Source organism: Leuciscus leuciscus (assembly GCF_965113295.1).
Source record: "Leuciscus leuciscus genome assembly, chromosome: 11".
Classification (NCBI taxonomy): Eukaryota; Metazoa; Chordata; class Actinopteri; order Cypriniformes; family Leuciscidae; genus Leuciscus; species Leuciscus leuciscus.
The window spans coordinates 31,407,824-31,424,955 of record NC_138735.1 but is presented as its reverse complement, the minus strand read 5'-3'; the positions used below and the strand labels follow the sequence as shown (position 1 = coordinate 31,424,955).

The following is a 17,132-nucleotide window of genomic DNA, read 5'->3' as shown; positions in this document are numbered from 1 at the left end:
CACAAACACTATATCAAACATATGTTCAAATATATACAGATGGATCCAAGGATCCTAATACAGGGAAAGCAGGTTTTGGTTTTAGTATTCCTACATTGCATGTTTCTGGTAAGAGAAGGACTTCAGATCATCTATCAGTGTATATACACTCGAGATGGTTGGCAATTGTAACAGCATTACAGAAGGTAGAAGAATTACAAATTAAAAAAGTTATTTTATGTACAGACTCATGCTCTGCATTAATGTCACTGCAGTCATTTATATCTAACATTAGGCAAGATATAGTAAATGAGATCTATGAAACATTGGGCAGAATTAAAAATATGAACATGCAGGTAACATTTATGTGGATCCCAGCACACAGAGGGATTAAGGGAAATGAAGATGTGGATGCATTAGCAAAACAGGCTCTGAGGCAGGAGGAGGTCTTGTGCGTTTCACTCAGTAAGTCTGAAGCTAAAGGAATAATCAAACGAAACATCATTAAGGAGTGGCAGAACAGTTGGGATACAGGAAACACAGGGCGACATCTCTATATATTGCAGCAAGATGTGGGTACAGGAAGGATAGCCAGAAGAAACAATAAAGAGGAGAACATCTTGACAAGGCTAAGGGTAGGACATACTAGGGTTAATAAATAAGCACCCTTCAGGAGTGTGTGAACACTGCCAATTAGAGGAGTCAGTCGAGCATGTAATTCTTCACTGTCAAAAATTCTCTCGAAGTGTTAAGGGAGGAAAGTAGAAAGCTTGAACAGGAAGAATTAAGTCTAAAAAATGTTTTTGATATTGAGGTAGGGAAGTTATTACGCTATTTGAGAGAAACTGGTTTGATAAATAGAATTTAGGGGAAGGAAATATTATTAGTATTATTACTATTATTATTTTTATTTATTTTGTCTCTTCAAGGGAAGGAAAACTCTGGCCCACACTCCAACATAGTAGGTGGCGGTAATGCTCCATAATGCTGGTTGCCACCCGCCATTAACTCCCTGGGGTCGATGGTATCGCCGGCGATACCAGCTCACTTTTTTTCAGTTCAGTTCAAAATAAATTAATTTTGCTCTGTGGACTTTGATATTACAAGCAAGTTTCATACATCAATCGATTCTGTTAAATGTGTATTATTTTTGTGTATACTCACAATAAAAACAAAGTGTTGTGCTTTTTGCCAAATAAAGAAAAATAAACGTGATGCAAATTCTGCCTTCTCTCTGTCAGTGAAGACCATTCTGAAACGCGTCCGAAAGTGAACTGTAACTCAGCGAATACTCAGTCAAACAGGCATACAGACACACAGGCATGAAGCTTGAATTCTATTCTTTTAAATGAGGTAATTTATATAAAAAACGTACTCGGTTACTAACGTAACCTCGGTTCTCTCTAGAAAAGGGAACGAGTACTGCGTAAGATATCTTACGCTAGGGGAAAATCCTTTTTCCGCGAGATATTGAAGCCAAAAATTATCCTTAATTTTGTAATAATGCAAAACGCGTTGCGGCAGCATGCAGACATAGGCGAGGCAGCTCGCTCGCCTATTGGCTGCTCTGCGGCAACTGCAGCAGCCTATCGAGCGAGGCCTGGCGTGACGCCAGACCCAATCAGGGCACTTCGCGCCCGCTGCGTCACGTCCCGCCGAAATGGGCGTGGTCTAGGCCTATAAATACCGCTCGCAGGCAGCTATTATCTGGTTTTTCATCATCGAAGCAACCAGAGCGTGTGCATGCACGGCAAGATACGCAGTACTCGTTCCCTCTTCTAGAGAGAACCGAGGTTACGTTAGTAACCGAGTACGTTCTCTTACGAGAGGTCTCTCGTACTGCGTAAGATATCTTACGCTAGGGGACCCAATGCAAAACGCCGTGCATGCTGAGATCTGACACCAAAGACCCAAGGGCGAAAGCCCGGGGTACATATAGTGCACAATCACTCAGGGAACTCACAGGGAGTCCGGGAAGAGGGAGGGGCGAAGCCGCACTCTTCCACATATGGCAGCGTCGCTGAGACGCGAATTTCATACAGACAGGGCGGGGTACGGCCTGAACTGATGGGGGAATGTGGGTCTTACACAGTCTGCCCAGGCACATCTCGTGCTGCTACTTTTTACTGTCGAACATTGAGCTGTGCTCAGTAGACGCAGCATTCTGAGCTGATAGCATCAGGTCAGATAATACTGGTAAACTTAGACCGACAGCAGCCTGGCCTGCAGGGCGGGAACCTCTAGGTTATAAAACCTTATAAATGTAGACGGGGAGGCCCAGCCTGCCGCCATACAAATATCTTGCAAGGCAATCCCACTTGACCAGGCCCACGAAGAGGCCATGCCTCTCGTGGAGTGCGCTCTGACACCCAACAGGCACTGCATGCCCTTGGAGGCGTATGCCAGCGCTATAGCATCAACTATCCATCTGGATAGGCTCTGTTTCGACGCGGCTAGTCCCTTAGAACGCCCGCTAAATGAAACAAAGAGCTGCTCCGTCTGTCTGAAAACAGACGAGCGAGACACATAAGCTCGTAATGCCCTGACTGGGCAAAGGAGGCTCGCGTCTCTTTCCTCATCAGGGACCGGTAGGGCTGACAGGGAGATAACCTGCGCCCTAAACGGTGTGTTGAGGGATTTTGGAACATAACCGTGCTTAGGTTTGAGTATAACGTCAAAAGAGTATATAGTCATTAGGCCCAAACTCCATGCACGCCGCGCTCACAGAGAGCGCGTGTAGATCCCCTATGCGCTTCACTGAAGCGAGAGCCAGCAAAAACACCGTCTTGAAAGACAGGTGTTTCAAATCAATTGACTGTAAAGGCTCAAATGGCGCACCTTTCATGGCTTCCAGAACCGTAGAAAGGTCCCATACGGGGACTGAGGGAGGTCTGGGAGGATTCAGTCTCTTAGCCCCTCTAAGGAAGCGGATGACTAAATCGTTCCTTCCTATTGACTGACCAAGCGTTGTTCCTGAGAACGCTGCTATAGCCGCCACATAAACTTTGAGCGTGGAGGGGGCCCTGCCCTCATCCAGCAGCTCTTGTAGGAAGGAAAACACCTCCGTCACACCACAGTCTGTGGGTGACACACCACGGGCTGTGCACCAGCCCGAAAACACTGACCATTTCGAGGAGTAGAGCCGTCTCGTAGACGGAGCTCTAGCCTGCATGATCGTGTTTAATACTCCTTTAGGGAGTCCAACATGTACCCGTTGATGGCCCAGACATGAAGGGACCATAGTTCCAGGTGAGGATGCCAGATCGAGCCGTGGGCCTGTGAGAGGAGGTCTCTCCTCACTGGTACTGGTCACGGGGTAGTACTTGCTAACTGCATCACGACTGGGAACCAAGGTTGGTTTTTCCAGAACGGTGCTACCAGCAATACTGAGCATCCTTCTTCCCTGATCCATTCTATCACCTGAGGCAGGAGAGAGACGGGGGGGAAAGCATAGAGCGGGCGGCAGGGCCACACATGGGCCAGCGCGTTCCTGCTCTTGGAAAAAAATTCCGGACAGTGAGCGTTTTCTTGAGACGCAAACAGGTCTACTTCCGCTCTGCCGAATTTCTTCCACAGCAGTTGGACTGTCTGTGGGTCATTTCGAGGCAGTTTATGTGCAGGAGCTTTTCCCGTTCCGACCACTGGCCGAAGAACGGTCTGCCCTCGAGCAGCGCTCCCCATCCCGAGGTGGACGCGTCCGTGGACACCACTTTCACCCTCGAGGAAGTCCCCAGGCTTACACCTGATTGGTACCAGTCGTTCGCTCTCCAAGGTTTCAGAGCTGTGACGCACTTCTGATTGACCCTGAGGCGAAGCGAACCGGATGCCCACGCTCTGCGTGGGACTCGCGCTTTCAGCCAAAACTGCAGCGGGCGCATGCGGAGCAGGCCCAGCTGGAGCACTGATGATGCTGAGGCCATGAGACCTAGCATCTTCTGAAATTTCTTGAGCGGGACAGACGCGCCGCAGCGAAACGAGTTCGCTGTGCGTTGAATGTCTACCGTGCGCTGTGGTGATAGTCGCGCTATCATGGACAGCGAGTCCAATTCTGTGCCCAGGAAAGATATCTTCTGACTGGGTGACAGAGAGCTCTTCGCCCAATTGACACTGAGACCCAAATCCTCGAGGTGATCGAGTAAAATGGTCGTGTGTTCTATGAGCACTGCGCGAGATTGCGCTAGAATCAGCCAATCGTCCAAATAGTTCAGTACTCGCATGCCTCTCATTCTGAGGGGTGCGAGCGCCGCATCCATGCACTTCGTAAATGTACGGGGTGCCAGGGACAAACCGGACGGCAGGACTGTGTACTGATATGCCTGGCCCTCGAAGGCGAATCTCAAATATCGCCTGTGACGTGACGCTATCTGTATTTGAAATACGCGTCTTTCAGATCTATTGACACAAACCAATCTCCTTGGCGAATCTGCACAAGGATTTGTCTGGTCGTGAGCATCCTGAACTGTCGCTTCACAAGCACTTTGTTCAGTTGCCTTAGATCTAGTATGGGTCTGAGACCCCCGTCTTTTTTCGGTACCAGGAAGTATCTGCTGTATAGCCCTTCTTCGCTCTGAACTTGAGAGAGAGGCTCTATGGCCCCTTTGCTCAATAGTTTCGCCACTTCGGCTCGAAGTAAATGTGCTACTTCTGTTTTTACCGTGGTCTCGACGCGCGCCACATAGCGGCGAGGGCGTCGGCGAAACTGTAGCGAATAGCCTCTTTTTATAATGTTCAGCACCCACTTCGAAACCCCGAGCAGCTTTGCCCATGCGTCCGCATGAATAGCTAGGGGTTGAATACGAAGCGCGCTCCGCTCGCTCAGCGATGGAGAGGCTTCGGCGTGCTGTAACACAAGCGTTGCGCTCGTGACATTTGAGGCATGGGGCGCGCTGATAACAGCGGGCAGATTGCCCGCGCTCGACTCCTCTGCGGTGGTCAACCGCGAGGGGGAGGGCTGGGCGGTTCCCGTAGGAACTGTCATGTCTATGTGTGGATGTGGGCGCGGGACAGCGGGCACATTTATCACACTGAAAGCATCGTTCGCTTGAGCGAAGCGAATGCACGTTGGTTTCGTTTTTACAGAAACCGTGAGACATGCATAACGTGGTGTTAGTGGGCACATTCACCATGTTTGAAGCGCAATCGATCTGAGTCGATTCATGTGCGCGAGCCCTGTGTGACGGGCTGTGCTTGTGTGTAGAGATGGGCACTGGGCAGTGGGCATTCTTTCTACACATAAAGCACCATCGGCCGTGGCCGGGACACCAGAAAAATTCACACTTATGGGATTTATCTGGGCAGCCGTAAAAACGGCGTTTGTGTGCAGGCAAGCGTGCTGCGTCGCCGACTTGTTTACTGCAGGATACACTGGAACAGTCACATTTACTGGAACTGAACGAGCGAGAAGTTGCCATAGAAACAGAGAGCGTCAACATGCTGGCGTTTATTGCAGGCCTGCGTGCATTACAACAGGCTTGTTCACTGCAATATTGACATTTCCAGTCGCCTGAATTCCAGAGGGGAATGGGAAATGTATAGGAAAAAGGAGGTTGGTCCGTCCGCAGCGGGACCAGAAAAACTCCCTTTTTTTTCCTTACGCCAGTGACGCACGGAACACCATAGAAACGGTGTTTGGGTGCAGGCGAGCGGGTTGTACAACGCGCTCGTTGGCTGCAAAATACACATCTGCAGTCGCCTTTTCAGGGAACTGACAGAGCGAGCATTGAAGGCATAATTTTATCTGCCGGTAGACCCGGGGATCGAACGCGGGTCTCTCGCGTGCAAAAACCTGAGAGTCTGCCACTGGGCCACAGGGGGAGACACATTGTAACTCAGTTAGCGCGAGTATTATAAGAGAGCGCCAACGTGCTGGCGTTTGTTTGCAGGCATGCGTGTATTACAACAGGCTTGCTCACTGCAATACTGACATTTCCAGTCGCCCGAACTTCAGAGGGGAATGAGAAATGTACGAGAAAAAGAAGGAGGTCGGTCCGTCCGCGGGGGGACCAGAAACGCTCTTTTCTCCTTTCGCCAGTGACGCACGGAAACCATAGAAACGGTGTATGGGTGCAGGCGAGCGGGTTGTGCAACGCGCTCGTTGGCTGCAAAATGCACATCTGCAGTCGCTTTTCAGGGAACTGACAGAGCGAAGCATTGGCGGCATAATTTTAACTGCCGCTAGACCGGGATTCGAACTCCGGTCTCTCGTGAGGAAAACCAATGATTCCGCCACTGAGCCTTAGGGGGGAATACAAAGGCTTTCGGATGCACGAGCATATAAGAGCGTCACATGTTTTCTTCGGCGTTTGCTTGCAGGCGCGCTTGTAATAAAACAGGCTCGCCTGCTGCAATATTGACATTTCCAGTCGCATGATCAGGGAACTGGGAAATGTATGAGAAATTGAAGGTCAGTCCATCCTCGGAGGGACTAAAAACACACCTTTCTCCTTTCGCCGGTGAGTGACGCATGAATGGGGCGCAGAGGCAGGGTAGCTTTCTTATAACGTAAAGAAAAACTAACCCCGACCGTCCGCTTCCAGCCTCCCTTGTGAGCGGCGCAGTTTGCGCGGCTTGAACAGAGGGAGAGAGAAAGCTAGCCCCGTGACCGCCCGCTCCTGACATCCTCTGTGAGCGGCGCGGTGTGCGCGGCTCGAACAGAGGGAGAACAGGTATCGTCCCCCAAGCAGGCAAGGCAAGCGGGCGAACCGGCAAGCTTTGCGGGTTGGGGGGGGGGGGGGGGGGGGGCGGAGGAGCAGTCTCGGAGAAGGATGCCAGGTGAGTCCTCAGAGTCACCATAGGCAGTAACTAGCTCGCAGTGAGGGCAGTCGCCGTCAGCGAGCGCGAGAGCTGCGTGATCAGGAAAAGGGGCGTCTTGAAAAAGACGCCCAGCTCTTTTAGTGCAATGGGAGTGTGTGTCGCGGCGGCGAGCACACACACATACATAAACACAGTAGCAGAGAAAGGATATAACGCCGGATAGCGCAGCAGGAAGGCAAGGAAGGCGGCGCGGCCAGCGACTTCAGTGACTCGTCCCGCTGAAGGTGCTCTCTTTCAGACGGCGCGGCTTCTTATCCAGCTCCAGCGATGCGTGTGCTTCGCTTGAAGGATGAAAAATCAGATAATAGCTGCCTACGAGCGGTATTTATAGGCCTAGACCACGCCCATTTCGGCGGGACGTGACGCAGCGGGCGCGAAGTGCCCTGATTGGGTCTGGCGTCACGCCAGGCCTCGCTCGATAGGCTGCTGCAGTTGCCGCAGAGCAGCCAATAGGCGCGCGAGCTGCCTCGCCTATGTCTGCATGCTGCCGCAACGCGTTTTGCATTATTACAAAATTAAGGATAATTTTTGGCTTCAATATCTCGCGGAAAAAGGATTTTCCCCTAGCGTAAGATATCTTACGCAGTACGAGAGACCTCTCGTAAGAGAACAAATATTCTCATCTTGTGAAATCTGTATTAAAAGAGAGCGATTCCAGTCGAGCTCATTAGAGCTAATTCAAATGTAATGTGACTCCGCCCACGGAGAGCGCGTGCTATTCAAACGCAAATTACTGAGGCAATCCAAGCAAACCTGTGAACGCCCCCATATCAGCTCGAGAAAACACAAGTTTAATCATATCATTGTAGCCTACTGTTTACACCATCTGGCAGCGCTGTGAGGAATAATAATAATGGAAAATCTACCTCAGAGTGCGGGTATTGCAGGAGAGAGGATCCGAATATGTAGTACGTTTTTTTTCCTTCTCAAGTTAATCGCGTTTCTGTGAATGAATGAACGGCAGCCGCAGAGATGCGCGCTGTTTATCACAGCTCGCAAAAAGACAGTTTAAATTTAAATTGCGTCTCTGTGTGAATGAATGATGATGTTTTAGCAAACTGTATTGCTATACTGAGTTGAGTAAAAATCGACAGAAATATGTTGAAATAAAATGTAGGCTATTTGTATAAGCAACGTATTAAACTGAAAATTAACATTTATATGCCCTAATATTTCATAAAAACAACGTTACAGTCAGGCGTTTCTGTTTGTGAATGAATGTTTCGGTTTTAGCAAACTGTATTGCTATACTGAGTAAAAATCGACTGAAATATGTTGAAATAAAATGTATTTGTATAAGCAACGTATTAAACTGCAAATTAACATTTATATTTCTTATAATAAAAATGAAAGACCTATGTTACAGACATATGAAAGACAACATTTCGTTGATTAGTTTTGGATAGATTATACATTTTTACTGTAAAATATCTGCCACCTCAAATAAGCTTTTGTTTGCCAATATTTGCTCATGTTAAATATAGTATGTTTTGTCAAAAATAAAGTAATCAAATAATCAATCAAATCCTTAACTTTGAAATATGTATGATAAAATGTATACTTTAGTTTTTACAAAGAAAGATTACACTTGAATTGTTGTTGTAATTGTAACCTTTTTAATAAAAAAAAATATTTACAAGGTAGATGTAAACAAACTATTAAAAGGTAAATATAAGCCTTTTCTTTAAATAATTTTTATTGTGTTTTATTAGTGACAAATTTGGGGAGAGGATAAATATTCCAAAACTGAAAATACAGTATGAGAATTAACTGCACAATTACTAGACATGTTTTCCTTGGATATTATAGGCCAAATTGCAAGCACAATATGTGGAAAAATAAAAAAGAATTGAGATGCTTCCAACTGTTGCTCTTGCATTCTTGTGGCTCAGTGACTCACCTGAATGAATGGCTAATTAAGTATGCAGGCCCCATTGTCTCCTAAGGTGTGAACCACTAAATATGCATGATCGTTGACGCCCACTCCGCATATTGCCTTTCCAAACAGAAAGTGCTTTGCAAAATTCAAATCAATGTATTGTGTTATGTGAATGATAAGGCAGGGTGATTTTCACATCATTTTGAAGAAAAAACACTAGGTGATGACATCCATTAGACAAAAGTCTTATTGGCACATATTTAGAATGTGTTTTATGGCCTTATTTCAGAAACTTTAGTTTTTAGTTTTTTCAATAACCATGCATAAACATTAATCTCTCAGAAATGCAGACATGTACATTCTTGTTGCTCACATATTATGGTAGCCCTGTTTGTGCTAAATAGTGTGTAATTTTTTTTTGCCATTAATATGTTTATAAGCAACTGAAAAAAGCACAAATGTCAGGGCATGTCAGAACATCTCAAGGACCCCAAAAACACCTTAGACCCCAGAGGGTTAAACGTAACGAAGAAGAAGAAGACTATATCGCTTCTCTTAACTGCATAGGTGGCTCGCATTGGAAGATTCATGAACAAAGTGGTTATTATATAGAGATGTGCAATTCTTCCTAATTGTGATCTAATATTATTATTATATTATTATTATTATTATATTATTATTACTTTTATTACAAGATAATTGATGCATACCATTTTATTTGATTATTTAGGTTACACCGACCTCTTGCTGCATTTCCTTTGAATAATTCAGATCAAGAATATTTAAATTCCACTACCATTTAACATCCTCACAGTGGTAGTGAAGAATTGGAAGAGTTGGATATTTAAAATGGGACCACCCTACCATACATGACCTTGAGAAACACTTGAGACCAGATGCACCATTCGCACTCGCTGACATGAACATGATATTTTATATTTGAACATGACATGATTTTGTTTTGTTGCATTATGTGTTCCCATACATTTCCCTACGACTTTAAGTTCATAAGTGCTCAATCGTGAAGTGGACAATTAAGATGCTTTTCAGGTGTCTCACACAAAGCAGTGTGAACCAAAGAGAACCCCTTCATCCACTGAGGTCTGCCCAGACAACCAGCGGTGCGCTGGAGGTGACAGGATTGGTCAAGAAAGGTCAGATTATCAACATGGGGAAGGTGCCAGAGAAGCAGGAGTTTCTCCATGAAGGAATGACACGTCAACTGAACAAGTAACAAAGGTCCAGATTGGCTCTACGAACTTTGCTCACATCACAGGATCACAGGATGAAAACCTGAACATATTCATCCACCTGCTGGACTAAAGCAACATACACCTGGTGAGACCAGGTGTTCTGCAGGTGAACACAGCCCTCTGCAAGCTTCTACAGATGCTAACATTGAAAAGACAATCAGAGCAAAGAATGCAAAAGAAGTGCTGCTTCAGGGTGTAAAATCTCGGTGCTCTTTGGTTGTATGGGATACTCTAAGTCTAAGAGCTTAGAAACTCCAAGGCACTCGAAATAAGTAGAAAAAAGTTAAAAAGCCTTTATTTCATTGATGGCTTAAACATTAAAATTGGTGACAGATCCACCTACGCGTTGCAGCCAAACATGCCTTCGTCAGGGTGTGTGTTGAGTTGAATCTCAGAAATTAGTGTCAAAGAACTACACTTCCCAGAATGCACCAGCAGCAGCAAACCGGCTGCTTATCACCTGATCAGTTATTATCACTGATTTGGAGCACCTGGGAAGACATGAGGTCCTCAGTCATTTAAACAAACAAACTCATAAGGAGTGAGCGGCCAGTAACAAGAACAAGAACAAGAACAAGAACAAGAACAAGAAGAACAAGAAGAAGAAGAAGAAGAAGAAGAAGAAGAAGAAGAAGAAGAACAAGAAGAAGAAGAAGAAGAACAAGAAGAAGAAGAACAAGAAGAAGAAGAACAAGAAGAAGAAGAACAAGAAGAAGAAGAACAAGAAGAAGAAGAACAAGAAGAAGAAGAACAAGAAGAAGAAGAACAAGAAGAAGAAGAACAAGAAGAAGAAGAACAAGAAGAACAAGAACAAGAACAAGAACAAGAACAAGAACAAGAACAAGAAGAAGAAGAAGAAGAAGAAGAAGAAGAAGAAGACGACACTCCAAGTTCACTCACTCGTAGGTTCAGTCCAAAGACGCCAATGGTTGGTGAAATGTTTTATTTACTTTCATGGTGTTTGAAATGTTGCTTAATATGCTGTGTAGATTGGTTAAGGAACACATTGTAGCATTGACTTTTGCATTTTTGTTAAATGGGTTCTTTATTCAATGTAAAAGGCTTAAGTGGGTAATCAATCATGAAATGTATTTAAAATGTTTAATTAAAGTTTAAACTCATTTAAAATTCATTAAAAATGTTTAACTGAAATGTTTAATCAAAAATGGTAACTTTTGATCTCTGTCTTTAAAGGTTTACAACCTAATTCATTAAACAGATCAATCAACTGACAAGGCCAAAATAAAAATAAAAGTGATTGAGTCGGAAATTTGAGTTGTCCTTGTGTCCTTTGGAAATTGAACGAGTAGAACTTGACAGTGTGTAAATGGGTTTGTCACACCCTGACGAAGGCATGTTTGGCCGCAACGCGTAGGTGGATCTGTCACCAATTTTAATGTTTAAAACACCGAAGTTCCCGCTCTAGTATCGGCTTGCTGTGCCACTCTCATCCAAATTAAGCGGATACGTGCGCTTTTGCTCCAGTCGAGTTCCCCACTTAGGCAAACCCTGTTGAGTTCCTCCACAGCCTTGGGCAGTCAGACATGGCGGAGCGTCACCAGGCCTAGTACTCATATGCTTGTGTAACCTGTGCTAGGCTGGGTCCCATATGCTGTGATCCCTGCGGCGATTCCGTATGTGTATTCTTCCACGATCAGCTCCCTGCAGTTAGCCCTTGTCTTTCCCTTGGCAGAGTCCGCTCTGCTGTCACTGTCCGGTGTTGTCTCCCCCTTCTCAGGCTGGAGCCACCCCAGTGACATTCCATGTGTTGTACTGCCCCCACCGGCCAGTCCGCATGTGTATTCTCCACATGTTACCTCCTTTCGGGCAGGATGTGGCTTCCGCAGCGTACCTCTCCTCTGTACGGCCGTCACGATCTCTGCTCCTTGTTCTTCAAACAAAAAGTGCGTGCATCCGCTTCCGTATTTATATCTGCGCTACGGGGCGGGACGCGAGATGCAAATCTCACAGGCCAATGTGCATTGGCTTGTTCTGTACTTGCTTCCTGAAGTGATCCCATTTACATCGCCACGTCGACGTAACGTCTCCCGTTCCCTCCTTCAGGGAAGAATGACATTCTACTAACATTAAGGAAACTGTATATTTATCTACTTTGAATGTTACAAATTAACATTCCTAGAATGTTGAGTTGTTGATTAAAATTAAGTTGAAAGAATGTTTCAAGAACATCATAGAAACATGATTATCTAACATTAAGAAAACTGGACATTTTCAATAAAACATCAACATTGAATCCTTTGTTAATTCTCAATAAGAACTTCATAGATTTCTGATTTCGTAGATTTCTGTAGATGTATGATCTACAATCAAACTGACTAGTAATTAGTGAAGCTAGTAATGCTGTTTATGGAGTTGCTGTGAAACTTCCTGCTAAAAGCTTTATAAGAATGTTATGGAATAATGTTCTAACAATGTTAGCACTTGAAACAAAAAAACTTTCCGCTGAAAAATTCTAGCTGGGATATGGTGTGAGACTCAACAGTGTTGACAATCATATATTCTACATGCAAAAAGTTTTAAACTGCTGTCAGTTAGACACAGATATATCAACCATCAGCATATGAATCTCAACAATGGTTACAATAAACAAAAAAAGCTTCATGCTGCAATGCATGCTGGGTGCATTGTACAAAGATCATTTATAAATCCCAGCTGTCTTGCTATTCTCTGCTTTTATTTTTTCAAACAAAACTTATGTTCCATAAAACATCAACATGAATTAGCGTTAAACCTCTGTTCATTCTCAATAATAACTTTTGTAAACGTATGAAAGTCACACTGGTTAGTAGTGAAGCTTGTAATGCTGTTTGTGTAGTTATTTAATCCTCCTCGGCTGAGATCTTGCAAGATTTAATGTCTTTTATTTGCAGCTGATATCAGGCTGTGTGGCCTTAAGTCAGTTACAGTTGTTTCTTTTTCTGAGTGCAAACATGGTTGAACAACATTACATTGTAACATTGATTCAATGCCAATACCATTGTTTGTTTTGTTTTTTTTATGAAAAACAAAAAATCTCCATTAACTATGGGTTCAAAAGTGATGTTGATTCAATGCATTGATTTAACATTGGTTGTGTAAGACTTGATTTTCCTGCTAAGACAAAAGCTGAGATCAAACCCCCTGCAATAAAGCAAAAAAAAAAAAAATGCACCCCTGGAGAGAAGATCTCAAAGAAAGAGCACAGGACATGGCCTTGCCCAAAATGATCTCCTTGCTGATCCATGCATCCCCCTTCTCCCACCTCCCTTTTTCCCCCTGATTCAAATCACTGAAAGTTCATTGAGAATGTGTACTGTATCTATATCACATATGATGTATCGTGTGAATCTATTGTTTATTCCCTTTCATTTTTGGTATCATTTTAAAATTTCCTCAATTTCATTTGGTATTATGAGAAAGATTGAAAACTTGAAAATTCTGTTCTTCTTTTTGGGTGGTGTCTCTTCAAGATATCTATCCTCTCCTCTCCCCCGAAACCAGGCTTTTGTGTAGTAAATATTTACAACTATTTTGTTCTGGTCTGGGTATTTATGGGTAAGCGGCAAGAGCAGTCTTTGGGGATCTGTAACCAGAAAACCCCCATGCAGTGCTGTGTCAGTGTCTTCACAAGTCTTACACTCAGAACACACTCAACTGTGTGTCTCTGTCAGGTGCATTTCTTACTCTTAGAGTCATCTTTAAGCAATTGATGTTAGTTATTATTTCTGAATGACCTTTTTAATTGTTTACTTGTGTTAATTGGCATGATGCTGTTTTACCTGACAAATAAAATGTTAATCTTGATTTAAAATCATTTCTGATTGTATGATTCTTATTTGAGATTCAGATTTGAATGATTCTGAAATCATTATTTCTAGTATAGATTAATGTGGAGTCTGGTCTTACCATTCCCGATGTGCCATCTCAAAGCGACACTGGGTCCCTTAATGAACAAATAATTGAATGTATGGGATACCCAGAATAATCAAAGATCTAAATAAAATCATAATCAATATTTATGATTATATTCTAATATGAAACACGATCTAAATTTGATAATCATTTGAAATTGGAGTCAGATTAAGCGCAGAGCTAAAGTAAAATTGAAACTAAATTCTAAAAATTAAGTGAACTTCACAGAACGCTGAAAAGACATACACGCATTATACCTTCGTCCACACTTTTGGATTCCGTAGTTGGGCAAGGGGTGGCCCTCACACTTGCTATGTGGGTGGTTACTATTTTGAAGTTTATTTAACACGTTTAAAAAATATATATTTTAAAATCATAATTGTTTCTCTGATACCAACTGCATAAATAATAATTATAAAAGAATTGGTGAAATTCTGTTTAAAAATAGTTTCAGGTGGCATATAGCATGCTTAAGAGTATTTCATGTAAATAAACTCCCATTTTTTCCAACTAATATCTCCTTGTCATGGATGCATTTACACGTTTGCAGTTTGCATTGTAAAAGTAGAAAAGCAACAATTCATTTTGCTGTGTGCGTGTACTGGTATAACAATAAACAGAACTGAAATTCACTTTGTATGCAGCAGAGCCATAGAGAGAAAGAGTTGCGACACTCTTTGATGCCGCCGCTATGGCTGTCACATGGTTCATGTAAGCCCCAATAGTTCCAAAACATACGCTGGCTGTCATGCTCTTCTATGGGACAGACAGCAGCGATTGCATTATTGAACGGTAAATATAAAATAAAACACACACCCAAGTACTTTTTCAGCTGTTATTGCATTATTGCATTTTGTTAATGTCAGTTTTGCATTTGGAGATAAGTTTTAGGCTATATTTTTGGAGGGAAAAGCTTAGTGTCCATGTTCGCATGGGTAGTAGCACTGGCTTTAGCGGCTCTAACTTAACTTTTCCATATCATTCATCTGATGATGGACGTCTCATGATATTTATTTTAGCACAACTGGGCTGTATTAGGCTATTGATTCCCGTGATTTTGCTTATAAATTTTGATTCAGCCATGCATTAGCCTACCTTCGTGATCACGCAAAGAGGTCTGCCGTGGCGGTCCGTTCAGAGTTCGCTTAAATATTTTTTATTAAACAATGACAGACAACAAAAATGTGTGCTTGTGTGGGTGTGTGTGAACAAGAAAAACAAAAACCAGGGGCAGGTGATCCATGAAACAGACAGGACTGGTGATCCCATAACAATCCTAGAGGTCCAGCATTGTTCTCACAAGCCGCTTCACTCAAGACAATAAAACATAATGAAAAGTTAGTATATCCCAAAAAATTAAATTAAATAAAAGTTGCTATAAAGGTGGTAGTGATTCATTACCGAACTCTTACTGTCACAGCTGACGAAGTCGCACTAGCTAGCAGGCAGTGCTTGAAAATTGGTTGAAACAACCAACATAAAATATAAATAATTACGCTGTGCATATACAAATGAAGACCAGTATAAGCATCGCAAAGGGCCTCTGATACAACATAGACAGTTGACAAATCAAAAGAGGTCGATATTTCAGCAACTTAACTCTAGAACAACTCGACGCGCAGCAATGTAAGTGAATGGTGTCCAACGCCCAAATGACAGTGTTTGGAACTATTCCGATCTTCAAATCCCGGAAGTAGGCGGTTAAAAGCGCCGCCATTATTTACAACGGAGGTCTATGGGAGTGTCGCAACTCTTTCTCTCTATGGCTCTGGTATGCAGGTTGTTCAATTTATCAGCACGTGTGTCACGCGAACTGAAGAATCTTCTGTGTGGAGATTTTGTGTGGCACATTCTTCAAAAAAGGGAAATGTGATCATAAATCTAACAAACACCCTTGTCATCACTTTCTGACAACCCACGTAAACCCACAGAAAGATCAGTAAAAACCACCTCTAATACAAAGACTGACTGTCAGGAAGACACATAGATAAGAAGAAGAATGATACAAACAGTGAACATACCCAGTGGTGTTGGAATAAATATCAAAACTCTTCAATGTGTAATTGTCATATACACTCTAAAAAGTTTAACTACAATTATTTCATCTTTTTTTTGGTGAAACATTTTTACACTCAAAAAAATTTAGTAAATATTAAAGCTGTGAAATCAATGAAATATACTGTATGAATTGAGTAAATGCAAGTAAAAAAATTAAGTAAATCTGAGTAACTGCATCTGGTACATTAAAGGGGTCATATAATGGTACATGAACTTTTAAGTTGATTGTACTGAAATGTGTGTTGGCAGTGCCTGTACACAACCATCATAAAATGATAAAAATCCATCCAGTTTTTTTATTTTTTTATCTTCTTATATGTTTCCCCCTGTCTCAAATCAAGCCGTTCAACCTAGTGACGTCACACGGTCGGACGCCCCTGCCACGTTTGTTGATTGACAGCAGCGTTTCAACACAGACCCGCCCTCGCTCGTGAGCGAGCTGTCAATCATAGTCCACGCGCGCTGACCAGAGCGGTCATAGTTGATAGCTCGAGCACTGTCTATGAGCAGAATGGCGTCTAAGCGATTGTGGTGTTCTGTTCTTGGGTGTAATAAGGAACACAGCAGTCATTTTGATGTTCCTAAATCCAAACCGCTGAAGACGCAGTGGCTGAGTTTTGTTTTCAAAGGGAATATTCCCCACAATCAACAGCAATGGGCCCCGGACCCAATACTCCCAGAGCACCCTCCACAGGATGCTGCGAGGTCGAATGCCTTCTCCAAATCCACAAAGCACATGTGGATTGGTTGGGCAAACTCCCATGAACCCTCCAGCACCCTGGAGAGGGTATAGAGCTGGTCCAGTGTTCCACGACCGGGACAAAAACCGCACTGTTCCTCATGAATCCGAGGTTCTACTATCGGCCGTGTTCTCCTCTCCAGTACCCTGGCATAGACTTTCCTTGGGAGGCTGAGAAGTGTTATCCTCCTATAGTTGGAGCACACCCTCCGGTCCTCCTTCTTAAAAAGAGGGACCACCACCCCAGTCTTCCAGTCCAAAGGTACTGTCCCCAACCGCCACGCGATGTTGCAGAGGCGTGTCAGCCAAGACGTGTCAGCCAAGACAGCCCCACAACATCCAGAGACTTGAGGTACTCGGGCGGATCTCATCCACCCCCGGTGCCTTGCCACCGAGGAGTTTCTTGACTACCTCGGTGACTTCAGCTTGGGTGATGGACGAGTCCACCTCTGAGCCCTCAGCCTCTGCTTCCTCAATGGAAGGCATGTCAGTGGGATTA

General features: G+C 43.7%; 1 protein-coding gene across 1 annotated transcript; it reads left to right on the top strand.

The window, feature by feature from the left end:
* Positions 1 to 9,710: 9,710 nt before the first annotated feature.
* On the top strand, positions 9,711 to 11,214 carry LOC309508793 (uncharacterized protein; the record flags this gene model as incomplete). The annotated part of the gene is made up of 3 exons (XM_082183264.1): positions 9,711 to 9,888; positions 10,503 to 10,852; positions 11,119 to 11,214. The coding sequence occupies 3 exons, from the start codon at positions 9,711 to 9,713 to the stop codon at positions 11,137 to 11,139; spliced, it is 549 nt and encodes a 182-aa protein (XP_082039390.1). The 3' UTR covers positions 11,140 to 11,214.
* Positions 11,215 to 17,132: the final 5,918 nt, after the last annotated feature.